This window comes from Euphorbia lathyris, chromosome 4 (genome assembly GCF_963576675.1).
Source record: "Euphorbia lathyris chromosome 4, ddEupLath1.1, whole genome shotgun sequence".
In the NCBI taxonomy this organism is placed as follows: domain Eukaryota; kingdom Viridiplantae; phylum Streptophyta; class Magnoliopsida; order Malpighiales; family Euphorbiaceae; genus Euphorbia; species Euphorbia lathyris.
Window position 1 is genome coordinate 73,721,449 of NC_088913.1, and position 19,905 is coordinate 73,741,353.

At 38.9% G+C, this 19,905-nt stretch overlaps 1 protein-coding gene across 1 annotated transcript; it reads right to left on the reverse strand.

Moving 5' to 3' along the window:
* Window positions 1–5,783: 5,783 nt before the first annotated feature.
* Window positions 5,784–9,119, reverse strand: LOC136227000 (protein RECOGNITION OF PERONOSPORA PARASITICA 7-like). The gene has a single exon (XM_066015717.1). The coding sequence runs from the start codon at window positions 8,968–8,970 to the stop codon at window positions 6,244–6,246; it is 2,727 nt and encodes a 908-aa protein (XP_065871789.1). The 5' UTR covers window positions 8,971–9,119; the 3' UTR covers window positions 5,784–6,243.
* Window positions 9,120–19,905: the final 10,786 nt, after the last annotated feature.

Here is a 19,905-nt window from a genome sequence, read left to right on the forward strand (position 1 = left end):
ATGGTAGGGGTAGGGGTAAGGGTAGTAGGTTACGCTTTGGGACATGGAACATAGGTTCTTTGACAGGAAGATTAGCTGAAATTGTAGATGTTATGAAGAGGAGGAGAATAAATATATTATGCCTACAAGAAACCAAGTGGGTTGGAACCAAGGCTAGAGAGATAGCTCCTTGGGGTTATAAGCTTTGGTACTCAGGAAAGGATAAGGGTAGAAATGGAGTAGGTATTCTTATTGATAGGGAGTATATTGATGAGGTAGTAGCGGTGTCTAGGAAGAGCGATAGAATTATGAGTGTTAAGCTAGTGATAGGGGATGAGGTTGTGAATGTCATTAGTGCATATGCGCCACAAATAGGATTAGATGTGTCTATAAGACAAGCTTTTTGGGATGACTTAGAGGAAGTGGTGCAACAGGTTCCTAGGGATGAAAAAATGGTACTAGGGGGTGATCTCAATGGACACGTGGGTTCTAGGCGAGATGGGTTTGAGAGTGTTCATGGAGGGTATGGCTTTGGAGATAAGAATGAAGCAGGAAATGATATTTTGGAATTCGCATCAGCCTATGACTTGAGTATCATGAACACATGGTTTATGAAGAGAACATCCCACTTAGTGACTTATCGGAGTGGCGGTAATGCGAGCCAAATTGACTTCTTCTTAGTAAGGAGTGCTTGGAGAAAGAGTTATATTGATTGTAAGGTGATCCCTGGTGAGAGTACGACAACCCAACATAGAGTAGTGGTGCTAGATTTTCGAAGTAGGAAATGTATAAGAAAACAAACACCTCAAGTAGAGACTAAGATTAAGTGGTGGAAATTGCAAGGGGAGAATCAACAAAAATTTGTGGATGAGATGACCAAAAAAGATATTTGGACTTGCAATATGGATTCAGATATAGATTCGATATGGAATAAGATGGAGCATAGTATAAGGGAAGTAGCGAAGGAAGTTCTAGGGGAATCTAAAGGTAGCATGCCACCGGGTAAGGACACATCTTGGTGGACAGAAGAAGTACGACAAGCAGTAAAGAGTAAGAGAGAATCCTATAAACTATTGGGGAAATGTAGGAGTGACGAGAACTACGAAAAATACAAAGAGGCTAAAAGGGAAGTAAAGAAGGTCATACGAGATGCTAGAGCAAAGGTGAATCGGGATCTGTATACAAGATTGGATACGAAAGAAGGGGAAAGAGACATATATAGAATTGCTCGGATGAGAGATAGGAAGACGCGAGATCTCGGAAAAGTTAAATGTGTGAAGGATGTGGACCAGAAAGTCCTAGTTGGAGATAAGGATATCAAGGAACGATGGAGGTCCTATTTTGATGACTTATTTAATGGAGATCGCCAACAAGATGTTGGAGATATAAGTATCCATCACGATATGATAAATCATGAATGCCTGCGGAGAATTCAAAAGGGTGAAGTCAAAATGACATTAAGTAAGATGAAGTTGAAGAAAGCAGTAGGACCTGATGGCATCCCTATTGAGATTTGGAGATGTTTGGGAGAAAGAGGAATCGAATGGTTGACGACGTTCTTCAACAAAATTTGGAGAAACAATAAGATGCCATCAGAATGGAGGAAAAGTACCTTAATCCCTTTGTATAAGAACAAAGGCGATGTCCAAGATTGTGCCAACTATCGGGGAATCAAATTAATGAGTCACACTATGAAACTTTGGGAGCGAGTGATTGAACAAAGGCTAAGGAGGACGGTGAAGATCTCGGAAAACCAGTTTGGCTTTATGCCGGGAAGATCAACTATGGAAGCCATCCATCTAATGAGACAATTAATGGAGCACTATCGAAATAAGAAGAAAGACTTGCATATGGTTTTCATTGACTTGGAGAAAGCATATGATAAGGTACCAAGGGAAGTACTTTGGTGGGCCTTGACAAGGAAAGGCATTTCGCGGAAATATATTGACATCATAAAGGACATGTATGAGGGAGTATGCACGAGTGTACGTACTAGTGTTGGGAAGACTGAAGAGTTTCCTATTACGATTGGAGTGCATCAAGGTTCCGCACTAAGCCCATTTCTTTTTGCCATCGTTATGGATGAACTAACAAGTTCACTTCAAGATGGTATACCATGGTGCATTCTGTTTGCAGATGATATTGTGTTGGTTGATGAGACGAAAGAAGGAGTGGAGATGAAGTTGGAACTATGGAGGCAAACTCTAGAATCTAGAGGCTTTAAGTTGAGTCGAAGTAAGACAGAATATTTGGAGTGTAAGTTTAGCGGCCGTAGGAGTAGGGAGGTAGGGGCAATCACCCTAGATGGGAGAGTTGTTCAGGCCTCGGATTGCTTCCGGTATTTAGGATCTATTATCCAAACGGATGGAGAAGTAGATGGAGATGTTGCTCATAGGATTAAAGCTGGTTGGTCGAAGTGGAAGAGTGCTACGGGTTTCCTTTGTGATCCCGGCATGCCTAATAGATTGAAGGGAAAATTCTACCGGACGGCAATTAGACCAGCATTGTTATATGGTACGGAGTGTTGGGCAGTGAAACACTGCCACATCCATAAGATGTCGGTGGCGGAGATGCGTATGTTGAGATGGATGTGTGGTCACACGAGAAAGGACCGGGTGCGTAATGAAATAATTAGGACAAAAGTAGGGGTCACATCTATTGAGAATAAAATGAGAGAAAACCGACTAAGGTGGTTTGGCCATGTGAGACGTAGAGCGCTTGATGCGTCGGTTAGGAGAACCGAAGAGTGGCAAAGGGATGTAGTGGTGAGGGGTAGGGGAAGACCTAAGCAAACTTGGAGGAGGGTGATCGAGAGTGATATGAGTTTATTGGGAATTGAGGAAAATATGGTAGTGGATAGGACGGAGTGGAGGGAGCGAATCTGTGTCGCTGACACGACTTGATTTTCACGGTTTTATATGATGGTTCATGTTAGCCGACCCCGAATCATTTCGGGACTAAGACTTTGTTGTTGTTGTTGTAGTTGTTTGATTTAGTTTTCCATAGCTAGAGAAATTACAAAATGGTTCTCATTCAACACTCATTGATCAAAATGTATCTACAAGGTATATAGTGCAACGAAAATGAACTATACACGGAGATTTGAAGAAAAACCAAAAGAATGAAAGATGTTAGAAGCTTAGAGAAGGCAATAAGATATCAGTGTTTTATTGACCTTAAACACTTGTCAGATCTTCTCCTTGCACCCCATTTCTGACTTTAACCCTCGCCATATCTATCTAGGAGTTTCAGCTCGTGAAGAGTAGTTACAAACTTCAATTCTTGAGCGATATCCTCAGTTCTTTTAGTCTTCTTAAGCAGAGTTATCAAATCGAGATTTGACTCGTGAATCGAAATCCACATTTTGTGAATCGTGCCTCATGACGAATTGTAAGATTCAGTTCAAATTTATAATATTATAAAAAAAAATGAAATATTTACCAAAATATTATCAAATATTAGTCTAGAAATGTAATTTTAATGTAAAAAAAGAAATCATATCAACTAAGTACTTACAATTCAAATCTAATGCAAATGAAATCCTAATAAAACTAATTCACAAATCGGACTGTCTAATAACTTAGTGGAGATGGAAAGTTTGAGCTTCTTACTCTCCTTTTTGCCTTTCGTCAACATGATAATCATGAAATGAAACTAGTTTGAGTTGATAACTTAATAAATAACAATCGAACTAGAGGATAAGAACAAAGTTCTCGATTCTCCTTTTTTTTTTTTACCTCTAAACATTTGAGTGGAAGAATGTCAAGCTGGCAAAATCCGTTGGCCGAGCAGACTATTTGTGAACCTTCGTATGCATCATCTTCCAAGGACAAAAACCTCAGATTATGTAACTTGTTTAGAATAATCATTGGATCATGCTTTAATTTCTAACCACACAATATCAACTTGGTAAGTTTTTCTGGTAGAAATTCTAGACTATGACTCACTGAACCAACATCTTCTGATATTTTTCCTATGAAAATTGACAGCCTGAAAGTGCTTCCAGACTTAAAATGAACTCTTCACGACATTCTCATCTTCAAGAAACGAAGACGACCATATGCAACACTAAGAGATAACAACGCAACCCAACTTCCTCTGAGAATTTAAATTATACTGCTAATTTTCGAAGATTAGTCAACTGAAACATTGGCTACTTTTCTGACTAGATTCTTAGATTTTACATGCTTCGGACTCTAGATTTCTAATTGAATCCAATAGACACTAGTTTCTACAAACAAATGCCCCAAAAACTCCAATTTCCATACTACATCAGGTAACTTAAAGCAGTAACTGTTTCTCAGACGAAGAGTGTATAAAATTGTCAAGTTTACTAATGGACGATGGTAAAATTGTAAGTTGATAATACAAGTAATCTACCTTCCATAAAACTACACCTCTTAATCGCATTATGCTGGCGACATCATGATCAGATCCCAGGTTTTCTGTCAGTCGATGGTAAGAATGTGCTTAAGAGCCTTTGTTGTTGGGCATCTAGGGCTTCAGTATCCCTTACCATCTCTAGAGCTAGGTCGTGGTCGGCCTAAAGCTGATGGCTTGCTTCTACTTCCGCCCATCTCTGGACTACGGACACAGGGAGTACACTGGAGGATGAGAGTTGGATGGAATTGGTTAAGCGAGTCATTGTTATGTTTGTTCCACGCACGCTGCACCAATTTGATGTAGTTGGATCTTATAAGTCCATTTGTACTGCTCCTATTCCTGATTCAGTTTGAGGTAAGACTTGAGGATGAATGAATGAATGAAATAGTGTACTTTGAGTTGTTCTTACTCTATTCATGTACACGTTGATATGCGAAGGTGCGCCCATATATTAGGGTCAGATATCCTTTAACCCCTTGGTTCATGGAATCACGTGACATCACATGTTCTTTTTTCTCGGGTGACGGTTCGGGTCTCGTAAATACAAGTGACGAGTTTATATCCACCTGGTATCACTATTATTTGCGAACTTTTAGACTACCTACTTGTATTTATTAATAGAGCAATTTTGTACTCTTTTTTTTCCAAAATAAAAAAGAAAATGTACAAAAACAGTTAAACAGTATTTGAAAAGCTTATAAATTTATTTAAATCAGTTTAAAACGGTTCAAAATTGTCTAAAAAAAATCAATAGAAACTTTTAATAGTTTTGGATAAATAATTTATTATTTATTGAAATTTTACTTAACATATTAGAAAGTCTTGCACTTGTAAAAATAGATTATAGAATCCACAAGTTTTGTTTGTATCAATCGTATTCCCAATTTCTCAAATTCTTCTTCCTAAATCCTAATTTAGTTCACTGCAGTCCAGTCCAGTCCAGTCCGCCTTCGTCAGTCTACCTTCAGCTCCGCCTCCGCCAGTCACCTCTCTTTCAGGTAAGCTTGGCCTTCTGCTTGCTGACAGAGAAACAAATTATCCTGAACGCTTTAAGGTTTCAATTGGATATGTCCACATGGATGCCTTAAAAAGTTTTCACAATTGATTTGCAATAGCTTCTTCTCTGATTTGCAAAAGCATTTTTTTCTGTTTTGGTTTCAAAACTTATGCTACAGTTGTTGCTTGAGTTATGTTATATTTTGTAGACTATTCACAATTTAAATTGTTTTTGTCTGATTTTGAAGTTCTTTCCCTTGTTTTTGTAAGTTTATGGAAACACAGGATTAGAAATTTAGGCTTTTTAAGAACAGACTTGTTGCTTTAATAACTAACACGTTAAGAACTCAAATTGACAGAAGCAAAATCAAATCATTTGTTTAAGAAATTAGAAAATGGTAGTCAGTCATTCAACTACAACCAAATAATTGCATTGAACACTCATTAATAGAAAAAGTGGCATTCATACAGAGATTTGAATAAAAAACAAAAGAAATTCAACATCTTGAGACATGGCATTGAACTTTCCTCTATTTTGTATTGATTTCAGTTGATGATTTCAAGCCTACGAAATCCATTAGCAGAACACACAATTTCAGAACCAATGTATGCATCATGTATCAAGGACAAAGACCTCAAATTATGCAAATTCTCCAGAACAACTATTGGACATTGCTGCCAAATTTGGCATACAAGGTATGTGCTTCACCATCTCCAAATCCTACTCCATTTATACTTTCATACTATTCTCGCATATTCCTCGTACGTTTCAGAAACTTCATATTGTTCAATAGTGGATAGAAGCTTCAACCTCTCGAGCACCCTCCGGTCTTTTCAGGTTTTGCAAGTATAAGACGGACAGTGCTGCCAAATTTGGCATACAAGTTATCTTTTTCGCCGTGGAAAAAACCGTACTCCATTTATACCTTCAATACTCTTCTCGAATTCCTCGGTCATTTCAGCAAATTCAAATAGCTCAAGAGGGGATACAAACTTCAACCTCTCGGGGACCCTCCGCAATCTCATCAGCCTTCCCAAGAATAAATTCTTGAGACACGGCATTGCACCATTCTCTATTCTCCATTCCGTCAGTTCTAGTAATGATATGAGTACCAGAACTTCAAGTTGTGGAAATCCATTGGCAGAGCAAACCATTTCTAAACCATTGTAAGCATCTTCCATGTGTAAATACCTCAAATTAGGAAACTTTTCTAGAATAACCATTGAATCTTCTTTTAATTCAGACCTGTACAGAATTAGCTTGGTAAGACTTGCTGGTAGAAATTCCAGGCTATGTTCTACTATTTTTCCTTTTAAAACTGCTTTGGTGAGATCTTCACAGGCAGACAGTTGTTCCAAATTTGGAAATGAAGTTCCACGTGGCATTTTCATCTTTAACGAACGAAGAAGGCCTGACGCAACACATGGAGATTTTAAGAGCACCTCAACTTCCTCTCCTGTTTCGAAATATACTGCTAGATTTCGAAGGTTAGTCAACTGAAACACAGCATTGTCTTTGGTTAGACTCTTAGCTGTTACAAGCTTGAGGGTCTCTAGATTTCTTAACGATTTGAGTGGAAGCACACACTTACCATTAAGTAACAAATGCCTCAAACTCTCCAACTTCAACAAGGCATCAGGATTCATGCTTAAAATGGACACTCGCGAGTCTCTCAGATCAAGAGTGTATAAACCCTCAAGATTGCTTAAAGATAATAATGGTATTGGTGATGCAATCCTTGAGTAAACACCTCTTAATCCGAGATATCTCAGATGAATCAGGTTACCTATTTCTCTAGGTATGTGATGAACATTGTGATGAACATTCTCAACATTCAAAACTCTAAGGAGTCTCAAGTTCTTGAAAATGAATTTTGCTTGCTGTTTTGTCATATGATGCTTGTGCTTTTGAGCAAAATAAAGAAGAGAACGGATTCTGGAATCACCTTTTTCAACCAGCGGCACACAAGATTGAACATCAAGAAGAGAACGGATGGTTGTGCTTTTGTATCGGGACGGATGAAGATGCAAAGCCAACCTATGTGACTGACCAGTCACAGCAGTTGAGAGAAAAGTCCAAGCGCTCGAGTTGTATTCGCTATGCTCAACAACTCTAAGGAAGCTTTCTTCCTTTGCCTTCAATATGCATAGATCTCGCACAAGATCATGCATCCGGCAGATTTTGATTCCAGTACCTGTGTGATCCCTTTTGCTCACTTGAACCATGCTTCTGCGAACAATCTCTTCCAAGTATCCTTCTGCTATATCTTCCATTGTTTCATCTCCTTGTTGCTGTATGAAGCCTTCAGCAATCCACATTCGAATTAATGTCCTCTTCTTAATTGGCCAATCCTCAGGAAATTGGGAAAGACAGAGAAAGCATGGTTTCAAGTGAAACGGCAATGCCTGGTAACTCAAAGCTAATATACTACGAACATGATTATCCAATGTATTGATGTTTCGTTGCACTGTTTTCCACTCGTTCACGTTCTCCTTTGTTGCCAACAAGCCTCCAATTACAACAATTGATAAGGGCAATCCTCCACTTTTTTTCACCATCTTCCTACCCAATATCTCTTTTTCGGGTGCCCAGCTACGCTCAGTGAGAACATCTTTGTTGAATGCTTTTTTGCTAAGAAGTTCCCATCCCTCATCATCACTCAATAATGGTGGTTCCACAGGAGTGCTCCACGGATCAGCATAAGAAGCAACAGCTCTGTCACGAGTTGTGAGTAAAACTTTGCTTCCTTTCTTCCCGTTTGGAAAAGCATGTTTTAAACTACCCCATGCTTCATTTTTCCAAATGTCATCGAGAACCACCATGTACCGCTTTGACTTTAGCTCATTATATAGTGTTTTGATCAGCTCTTCCTCTTTCATTTTCTCCAAATCTGATCTGTTTAGCGTTGATGGTGCAACTTCCATCAAGATTTCAATGAGTACATCTCTTACAAAGAACTGTTGAGATATGAAAGCCCAAGAAACACAATCAAATCGCTGCTTGATTTGAATGTCCTTATATATTGTGTTAGCCAAAGTAGTTTTACCCAACCCTCCCATTCCCACTATTGAAACGACACGTAGTTGCTCGTCTTCCATCATGAGTTGATCTTTAACATCTTTTTTAATTGCCTCAAAGCTAATAACATGTTGTTCCTCATAGTGGGGATATAAAGCTCTCAGTCTCCGTTGTTCCTCACGGCAGTAATTAGATCCATCGTTTTCAGCAGCAAATTGGATACCGTAGGTCTGCATACCTGTAGAAATATCACCAATTTTCTTGCGGATCGATTGGATCTGGTTCCTGATATGGTGTAAGGAGAGGAACTTGTTGATGAAGCCAAGTGCTCCTCGTTTGCTTGTTGCAGTCTTAAGAATGTAGGTGTCGATGGCATCCTCAGAATCATAAGCAACACCTCTGATTTCAGAAATGAAGTTACGAGCACGGGCATCATGTTGCTTACGATCAACATCTTCCAAGAAGCATTGCATCCTCTTAAGTTCATCTTGCAGGTGAACGACTTCCTCCTTTACACCACTGAGAAAACCTGCTTCTTTGATAAGCAAGTCAGAAATTCTTTCAACTGCTAAAGAAACGATAGAATCCACCATTCCGCAGCTTCGTTGTAAAGCAGGAAAGGAAAAATCACAAGAGTTTTGGTTGGTTAGCTATAAGTAGAGATCCAGTTCATAGCAGAGGAGATTTGGAAGAGAATAAGAGAAGATAGAGAGATACAAGAAAGCTAGTGTTTTTATTCCAAATTAAATGGAGACCCACACGTTTTTTGTTTTTGTTTTTGTTTTTATGTTTATTTAAGAAAAAATTGAAAGTCTAAATTGGTGTCTCCATTATTGAAAAAGGAGGCACCACAATTAATTATTCATTTGTTGACTAATTGGTTCATAATTGGTTCATAGCAAATTCATAGGATTGGGAGTTATCCAAATTGGGGAATTAAGAGAATTTTTAGAAGGGCAAATTACAAATCTAGACCAACTGAATGAGTCTATTAACATATTTGACCCACTCTGCTTCTTGCTCTTGCTTTTTCTTCGGTATCTTCTTCGGTTTCTGATACCAATCGTTAGCGATTTTTGAGATTATTGAAGTATTCTAAATTTTGGAAAGTAAACACAAAACAAATGAAGCTTTCGAGTAGAAACGGTACGTTTTTAGCTTATACGTCTGCTTTTCTCACTGGTCTTGTCTCTTTCTTCATCTGTAATGGTAGCGTTTCAATTTCCTCTATTTTTGTCGCATGTGTGACGAAATTTGTCGCAGATGCGACAACTCTTATCGCAGCTTCTGCAACTGTTGTCGCAGCTTCGACAACTGTTGTCGCATAATTCGTCACATATGCGACAACAGTTGCCGCAGATGCTTTTCTATTGCGATTAAAAAATGGCGTCTGTTTCCTCTCTCTGAGATCTCTACGAACATAATCTCTTCTTTCTCTCTCTATAAACCACAGTCTTTTCTCTCTCTACAAACATAATCTTTTCTTTCTCTCTCTATAAACCATCGTCTTTTCCCTTTCAAGACTTGGCGGTAATGCCGCTTTCGTCGGTTTGAGATAGCGAAGAAGACGTTGAGAGTCTGAGGAAAAAGGTGAATTGAAATAAGAGCATTTTTGTCCAAAGTGAATGAAAGCGTCTAATTTGGTAATATGGAAACAAAGTGGGTCAAATATGTTAATGGACCCCTTCAAATGGGCTAGACTAGTAATTAGCTCTTTTTAGAAAGGGTGGTCTAATCATTTTGGGGGAAGACAAAATAATAAGATAAATGTTTTGGGTATTTTCGGAAAACATTTGAATACTGTTATTTTGGTTTTATCCCATTGTAACTAAAGTTTCTAGAGAATATTCTCTTTCTATGCTTACTTTTTATAGTGAAAGAATTTGTAGCCCATAAAAGGTGTACCATGTTAAATTATTATTGTTATTTTTATTGATTATTTTTAATGGCTTGTCAACCTCAGCTTCAAGGTCTGACACATTGTCTGCAACAGAACCAGGAACTTTCCCAGCAATAAATGTATGAAAATTACATTGCAATTACTTTGTATTTGCACTAGAATGTTTAAGCATTTGCTTTTGGAGAAAAGTCCATACGTTATTATGCTTCATTTAACTTCATCATTATATACAAGAGAGAGGACTACTGACCAATGTTATTAAACTCGGATAGGAATCGGATCGGACCGACCGGTTGAACTAGCAAACCTTCCCTTGCCAATTTTTTTGGCAAGAGGCCGCTCCTAAGACTCGAACCCGTGACCTTCGGTCACACGACAACAACGTTTTACCGTTGCGCCAAGGCTCGCCCTCTATTTATATATTTAATATATATATTTATTTATTTATTACATCATCCGATCTGATCAAGTGATCCATGACCCGGTTTGCTTGCCGGTCCGGTTCTGATAATATTGCTACCTACTGTAATGAGGACAACAATAGGAAACTTCTGCCCCAAAGCGAGACCTAATGGCTTGTCAACCTCAGCTTCAATAGTCTTTGAAACCCCACTCGTTCTCGCTGTAATCTGAAGCCCTCTTGTTGAATTGGCTAATGGTAGGTCCATGAAAGCTGGTTTTCTAATGAGAAGAAAGAGAATTAAGGTAAACTGTTGATTTAGGGGTTTTGATGGAGGGATTGGTTATTGTGGGGAAGGTAGCAGAGGTACCTGGTGCTGCAACCACAGCCGATGATGACATTATTTAGTAACCCTAAGACAGACGAAGGAATAGGAATTTGTTTCAATCTCTCTTCCATTTGCATTTAGCCGATTGGATATTCAAATTTGTGGACACAATTTCTTCATCACATAGCTACAAGTTTTACTTTGTAGGGAGCTACACTCCTTTTACATCCCATACACAATCCGACAACCACTTTAGCCACAAATTATCTTCCGATTGGATTGGATAAGAGTCAAATTTGACGTTAACGTTATAGGGGAAGTGTTGATATGTGATTTAACATTTCCAAATTTAACCTATGTTACAAATTTTTTGGGTCAAACTATCTGGTATTCTAGATCGAAAGTCCATACTAATCTAGATTTGAACCTGGTAGGTCCTTTTTAGAGGGCAATACAATTGCATTCCTATCTCCAAGATTCGATCTCTAGTTAGATGATTAAACTGATCTAGTACCTTAATCACTTGGATTGTACGCCAATGTTATAATGGAATGTCCATTACAATGGAGACTCATTACCATGTTTGGATTAGTCATATTATTTTTATTGTAATGGAATTACAAATACATCATTCAATTTTTCTTTAGACTTAATACATATGTAGCCCCTTGAACTTATCATTTTTTTTCATTTTATCACCTAAACTTAAGGGACAACCTATTGACCCCCTAAACTTCCAAAAAACCACTCAATTCACCCCTCATCTCCGACGTGACGCTGACCTGGCAAAATACAAAGTTGCAATAATCCAAGCGCCACATCGGAGAGGGGGTAAATTGGGTGGCTTTTTGGAAGTTTAGGGGGTCAATAGGTTGTCCCTTAAGTTTAGGGGGTAAAATAAAAAAAAGGACAAGTTCAATGGGCTACGTATGTATTAAACATTTTCTTTACAAATTGATGTAATGACCATTACATAAAGAATATGCATGAATCATCGTTACGACTAACTCTTGTATTTTTATTATTAATACTTATTATGCACAATTCTTATTAAATGATAAACAAAAAACTAGAACATAAAAAATGAAAAAAAAATTTAAGAAAATTGAAAAACACGAAAAAATGAAATATCCGAAAAACGTAAAAAACACAAAAACACGAATAATGAAAAAAAAACAGAGCTTGCAATTCATATTTTTCGTATTTATCTCATTTTTCACGTTTTCATGTCTGTTGTTGATTTTAATTGTGTAAACAAAATTTTATGATTACTTTTAACTAAACAAAAATAAGTATTGTAATGGTAATTACATTTCATCCATTTGTTTTTATTTTATCAACCAAACATGGTAATAGAATCACTATTCCATTTCATTACATTACAAGTTTGATTACATTATATTGCATTACGTCATACCAAATGGATAATACAATTAAAAAAAAAACCTGCTAAAATAATAATAACTTAGGGCGCATTTGACATTGTTTTTCAATATAACCTAATATATATATTTTTATTTTTTGACTTTATAATTTTTATTGTGTATTTAACAAAACACTTTTCCCCACAACAAGTTATGTTGCCAATAACAATAACAAACTGGTCTGCCACATATAAGTTAATCATAATTTTTTTTATAAAAATGTCTAAATGTTTACTTGTGTTACTAATATTGTGACAAATAACCAACAAAAAAATGTACGAACTTGTTTTAGTTTATCGACAAACTTATTTACAAGGTCCTCTATGACAATCAAACTACCATTTTCAAAATTTTGATAACTTGGTACTAAAATTAATTTTACTTGAAAACGTTAGAGTTAAATTTATATCATTTTATATGTTAAAATCAAATTGGAACGTGTCCAAAAAAAGTTAGGATCAAATTTTATCCATATCTCTATTATTTATCTGGACGCGGTATATTTAGCGCAGCTACATTCCACCGAGCAGATCAACATGCTGCTAGAAACTCCTTCACGGTAAATTTGCTACTCATGACGTGCTCTGGAAATATGGCTTCTCTCTAGCTAGTAAATGCGTTCTCTGCAATTGCCACGCTGAAACCATCGAGCACTTGTTCATCACATGTCATTTTTCTGCTGGGTTATGGTCCTTTATCGGCAGCTGGTTTGGGGTTAATCTGCCTCCGCCTCCGCCTGCCCCTTTCCCTATTTCTTTTGTGGGTCTCCAAAGCACTCGAATTCAAAGAGCTGTTGCGAGTGTGTGGTCACTAGCTGTAGTTACATGTCCATGGTTGGTTTGGCAGCGTCGAAATAAGGCTGTGTTTGATGATGAGCTCCCTTCAATCCAAAATTCTATTTACAAGCTTCGTTTGCATATGCAGGAGGCGAGATTTCCTGCTCTTGATCGTCCTCCACCGGCTCCGGATTACATACAAGTTCGTTGGGTTCCTCCAGGTCCAAGTTGGATTAAAGTAAATGCAGACGGGTCAGCAATAGGGTCCCCTAGTCCAGCGGGCGCATGAGGAATATTCCGTATAGAGAGAGGCTTTGTGAGGGGGTGCTTCGTGTTTCCTATTCTGGATAGCTATGTGTATAATGCGGAGCTGAAATCGGTCATGTTCGTCGTGGAGATGGCTTGGGAAAAACAATGCTCCGGTTATGGATCGAGTCTGACTCGAGCATGGTAGTACAACTGCTCAAAAGTCGCTCTACATCTGTCCCATGGGTGATCCAGCGCTGCCTGCAGTTGTGTGCGCATATGGAGATAATTATTACGCACATTGACCATGAAGGCAATAGTGCTGCAGATTCTTTGGCCCGCTTCGGAGTCACGGCTACACATCTGATGTGGTGGCACTCGACACCGGATTTCTGCGGGTCTTTTATTTTTGATGATTTATGTTCTGTTTCTCATTTGCGTTGTTTTAGCTTTCTCATTTTTTTAATATAATTCGGGTTTGATCGGGGAAGCGCTAGTGGGTGCCAACATAGTTGGGATGTCTGAATGCTCCCCCAGCCTCATCCCAGCCTTTACTAAAAAAAAAAATATATGTGTCCGACTTCTTTTCATATTAATCTTTAGGATATATATATATACAAAGTAGGCTCATGCTTTCTTTGAAGCTGCAATTCCCTTTCACTTTCTCTTTTTATTCCCTTTGACTGTCACATACCATCTACATTCATTTCAATGTTTCACATTCTCTTTCAATTCTATTCAACTTTCTTAAAGATAATCAACTTTGCTCTTTCGTTCATTGGCGGGTCAAGCCACTCAAAGAAGTTACTGACGTTCGGTTTCTTCAAAAGGAAACTAAAATAGAAGAGGGAAGTGAAATTAAAATCGGAGTGCTGTATAGAGAGAGAAAGAGACGAAAGAGATAGAAATAGATCAAAAATAACTTACCCCAAAATTTCTACAGTTGGAATTCCTTCTTTCAAGGTTCGCATTGCTCCAAGAAGTTGTACAAGGTGCTTGCAATCCATAATGACAAATCAGACCTCCTGAGCTATGGGACGACGCCATCTTCACTATCTTTCCAAAAATTAGGGTTTTTTGGATTTAGGGGTGGGTTTGTTAGATAGAAATATATATTGAGATAAGGCGAGATCGAGAAAGAAAGAGAGAGAAACCCAACAGGTAGATAGAGAGAGAAACCCCACAGGTATAGAGAGAACCACAACAACAACAACAACAACAAAGCCTTAGTCCCGAAATGATTCGGGGTCGGCTAACATGAACCATCATATAAAACCGTGAAAATCAAGTCGTGTCAGCGACACAGATTCGCTCCCTCCACTCCGTCCTATCCACTACCATATTTTCCTCAATTCCCAGTAAACTCATATCACTCTCGATCACCCTCCTCCAAGTTTGCTTAGGTCTTCCCCTACCCCTCACCACTACATCCCTTTGCCACTCTTCGGTTCTCCTAACCGGCGCATCAAGCGCTCTACGTCTCACATGGCCAAACCACCTTAGTCGGTTTTCTCTCATTTTATTCTCAATAGATGTGACCCCTACTTTTGTCCTAATTATTTCATTACGCACCCGGTCCTTTCTCGTATGACCACACATCCATCTCAACATACGCATCTCCGCCACCGACATCTTATGGATGTGGCAGTGTTTCACTGCCCAACACTCCGTACCATATAACAATGCTGGTCTAATTGCCGTCCGGTAGAATTTTCCCTTCAATCTATTAGGCATGCCGGGATCACAAAGGAAACCCGTAGCACTCTTCCACTTCGACCAACCAGCTTTAATCCTATGAGCAACATCTCCATCTACTTCTCCATCCGTTTGGATAATAGATCCTAAATACCGGAAGCAATCCGAGGCCTGAACAACTCTCCCATCTAGGGTGATTGTCCCTGCCTCCCTACTCCTACGACCGCTAAAATTACACTCCAAATATTCTGTCTTACTTCGACTCAACTTAAAGCCTCTAGATTCTAGAGTTTGTCTCCATAGTTCCAACTTCCTCTCCACTCCTTCTTTCGTCTCATCAACCAACACAATATCATCTGCAAACAGCATGCACCATGGTATACCATCTTGAAGTGAACTTGTTAGTTCATCCATAACGATGGCAAAAAGAAATGGGCTTAGTGCGGAACCTTGATGCACTCCAATCGTAATAGGAAACTCTTCAGTCTTCCCAACACTAGTACGTACACTCGTGCATACTCCCTCATACATGTCCTTTATGATGTCAATATATTTCCGCGAAATGCCTTTCCTTATCAAGGCCCACCAAAGTACTTCCCTTGGTACCTTATCATATGCTTTCTCCAAGTCAATGAAAACCATATGGAAGTCTTTCTTCTTATTTCGATAGTGCTCCATTAATTGTCTCATTAGATGGATGGCTTCCATAGTTGATCTTCCCGGCATAAAGCCAAACTGGTTTTCCGAGATCTTCACCGTCCTCCTTAGCCTTTGTTCGATCACTCGCTCCCAAAGTTTCATAGTGTGACTCATTAATTTGATTCCCCGATAGTTGGCACAATCTTGGACATCGCCTTTGTTCTTATACAAAGGGATTAAGGTACTTTTCCTCCATTCTGATGGCATCTTATTGTTTCTCCAAATTTTGTTGAAGAACGTCGTCAACCATTCGATTCCTCTTTCTCCCAAACATCTCCAAATCTCAATAGGGATGCCATCAGGTCCTACTGCTTTCTTCAACTTCATCTTACTTAATGCCATTTTGACTTCACCCTTTTGAATTCTCCGCAGGCATTCATGATTTATCATATCGTGATGGATACTTATATCTCCAACATCTTGTTGGCGATCTCCATTAAATAAGTCATCAAAATAGGACCTCCATCGTTCCTTGATATCCATATCTCCAGCTAGGACTTTCTGGTCCACATCCTTCACACATTTAACTTTTCCGAGATCTCGCGTCTTCCTATCTCTCATCCGAGCAATTCTATATATGTCTCTTTCCCCTTCTTTCGTATCCAATCTTGTATACAGATCCCGATTCACCTTTGCTCTAGCATCTCGTATGACCTTCTTTACTTCCCTTTTAGCCTCTTTGTATTTTTCGTAGTTCTCGTCACTCCTACATTTCCCCAATAGTTTATAGGATTCTCTCTTACTCTTTACTGCTTGTCGTACTTCTTCTGTCCACCAAGATGTGTCCTTACCCGGTGACATGCTACCTTTAGATTCCCGTAGAACTTCCTTCGCTACTTCCCTTATACTATGCTCCATCTTATTCCATATCGAATCTATATCTGAATCCATATTGCAAGTCCAAATATCTTTTTTGGTCATCTCATCCACAAATTTTTGTTGATTCTCCCCTTGCAATTTCCACCACTTAATCTTAGTCTCTGCTTGAGGTGTTTGTTTTCTTATAGAGAGAACCACAATGGATTTTATTTATAATTAATTTTGTTTTTTGGGAGGAAAAACATTAAGGGTATTTTTGTCTTTTAAGGTTATCTATTTGTGAGATGGGACTCATTTTTAAGTGTCACATTGGTCACAAAAACGTTTATCTGTCACTTTTCCGGTCGCACGCACAATTGATTTGGATTAAAGGGAGAATCAAATCGCCAATCGAAACTCGGTTGAAGGGAGGAAGCTGAGTCCGTGACGTAAGTAAAGGCGAGTGTTGTGGCTAGAGAGGGAGGAGCGGTGGATGCCAGATTGTAAGATGTAGAGGCAGGTAATTCGACTGATGAAGACGAAGCGGAAGCAGAGGCTACTGATACCATGTTGATTATATGATGAGTATACGGTGAGGATATATGTATAATAGAGATAGAGAGAGAAATAATGAATTCTCTTGATTAGAGTTAGACATAAAGCCTTATATATATAGTGTAGATACATGAGTTATTGTAGAACTAGGATAAACAATAAGTATTATGGACAATTATAAACACTAACTAGATAATAAATCTAATTAGGAGATAACGATCAACATTATCTCTAACACGCGACTCACCTCTCTTTCGGGTAAGCTTGGCCTTCTGCTTGCTGATAGAGAAACAAATTATCCTAAATGCTGTAAGGTTTCAATTTGACATGTCCACGTGGATGCCTCAAAAGGTTTCACAATTGATTTGCCATAGCTTCTCGGATTTGCAAAAGCATTTTTTTTCTGATTTGGTTTCAAAACTTATGCTACAGTTGTTGCTTGAGTTATATTATTTTTTGTAGACTATTTACTTCATGATATTCTATTTCATTAATGCTTTTGAGGTTCACAATTTAAATTGTTTTTGTCTGATTTTGAAGTTCTTTCCATTGTTCTGTAAGTCTATGGAAACACTAGAAGTTTCTAACAACTAACAGAGTTGTTATGGTTTTTGTTTCCTTAAAAGAACTCAAATTGGGGCCTTCTGGTTCTTCTGCTAGGCTCTCCGGAGCCCCGAATAAGTACCTGAATTAGGGTATGGGCTTGTGTCGGTTGCTTTCCTTTCTGATGGATTTCTTTGTTTGGAATGTTAGAGGTGCGGCGAGCAAGGCAACCCGCATTCATGTTAATGATCTCATTAGACAATTTAACCCCTCTTGCTTTGTTCTTCTAGAAACCAAAGTCAGTGGTTCTAAAGCAGATGAGGTGGTTAGAAAGTTTAAGAGTTGGAATTGTGTCAGATCGGAGGCTACTGGCCGGGCTGGGGGGATTTGGCTTTTTTGGAAGCCAGGTCGAATCATGATTGATATTATTACATTGGACAGACAATTCATCCATTGTAAGGTTTGCTTCCCTGGGAATAGACCTTTCTTTGTTACCTTTGTTTATGCCGATCCTGTTTTATCTAATCGGAAAAGACTGTGAGAGATTCTTCATTCTGTTAGCTCTATTATGGTGGAGGCGTGGTTGGTGGCTGGGGACTTTAATGGCATTGCCCTTTTGAGCGATCAGAGAGGAGGGGGCAATCATTATGTTAACCGGTGCCTGAATCACAAGCAAAATATGGATCTTTGTGGTCTTTCGGACCTGGGAGCTGCCGGTCATAAGTTTACTTGGAACAGAAATAGTGTGTTTGTCCGGCTGGATAAGGTGTACGCCAATGTTGCGGCTATCTGTAGGTTTCCTGAGGTTAGTGTGCTTAATCTCCCTTTTCGCCACTCTGACCATTGCCCCATCCTCATTAGGATGGTTAAAGGGAATCGGCTTAAAGGTAACAGACCTTTTAGGTACCTCGTGGCTTGGGACTCTCACCCTGAGTTTAAGAAGTTCGTTAAAGATAATTGGCAACCTCACTCGGATGTCCTTCTTGCTGCTGGTCTAATTGCCGTCCGGTAGAATTTTCCCTTCAATCTATTAGGCATGCCGGGATCACAAAGGAAACCCGTAGCACTCTTCCACTTCGACCAACCAGCTTTAATCCTATGAGCAACATCTCCATCTACTTCTCCATCCGTTTGGATAATAGATCCTAAATACCGGAAGCAATCCGAGGCCTGAACAACTCTCCCATCTAGGGTGATTGTCCCTGCCTCCCTACTCCTACGACCGCTAAAATTACACTCCAAATATTCTGTCTTACTTCGACTCAACTTAAAGCCTCTAGATTCTAGAGTTTGTCTCCATAGTTCCAACTTCCTCTCCACTCCTTCTTTCGTCTCATCAACCAACACAATATCATCTGCAAACAGCATGCACCATGGTATACCATCTTGAAGTGAACTTGTTAGTTCATCCATAACGATGGCAAAAAGAAATGGGCTTAGTGCGGAACCTTGATGCACTCCAATCGTAATAGGAAACTCTTCAGTCTTCCCAACACTAGTACGTACACTCGTGCATACTCCCTCATACATGTCCTTTATGATGTCAATATATTTCCGCGAAATGCCTTTCCTTATCAAGGCCCACCAAAGTACTTCCCTTGGTACCTTATCATATGCTTTCTCCAAGTCAATGAAAACCATATGGAAGTCTTTCTTCTTATTTCGATAGTGCTCCATTAATTGTCTCATTAGATGGATGGCTTCCATAGTTGATCTTCCCGGCATAAAGCCAAACTGGTTTTCCGAGATCTTCACCGTCCTCCTTAGCCTTTGTTCGATCACTCGCTCCCAAAGTTTCATAGTGTGACTCATTAATTTGATTCCCCGATAGTTGGCACAATCTTGGACATCGCCTTTGTTCTTATACAAAGGGATTAAGGTACTTTTCCTCCATTCTGATGGCATCTTATTGTTTCTCCAAATTTTGTTGAAGAACGTCGTCAACCATTCGATTCCTCTTTCTCCCAAACATCTCCAAATCTCAATAGGGATGCCATCAGGTCCTACTGCTTTCTTCAACTTCATCTTACTTAATGCCATTTTGACTTCACCCTTTTGAATTCTCCGCAGGCATTCATGATTTATCATATCGTGATGGATACTTATATCTCCAACATCTTGTTGGCGATCTCCATTAAATAAGTCATCAAAATAGGACCTCCAT

Coding starts and splice junctions, on each gene's coding strand:
- LOC136227000 (XM_066015717.1), bottom strand. CDS start 8,970: ATGGTGGATTCTATCGTTTCTTTAGCAGTTGAAAGAATTTCTGACTTG.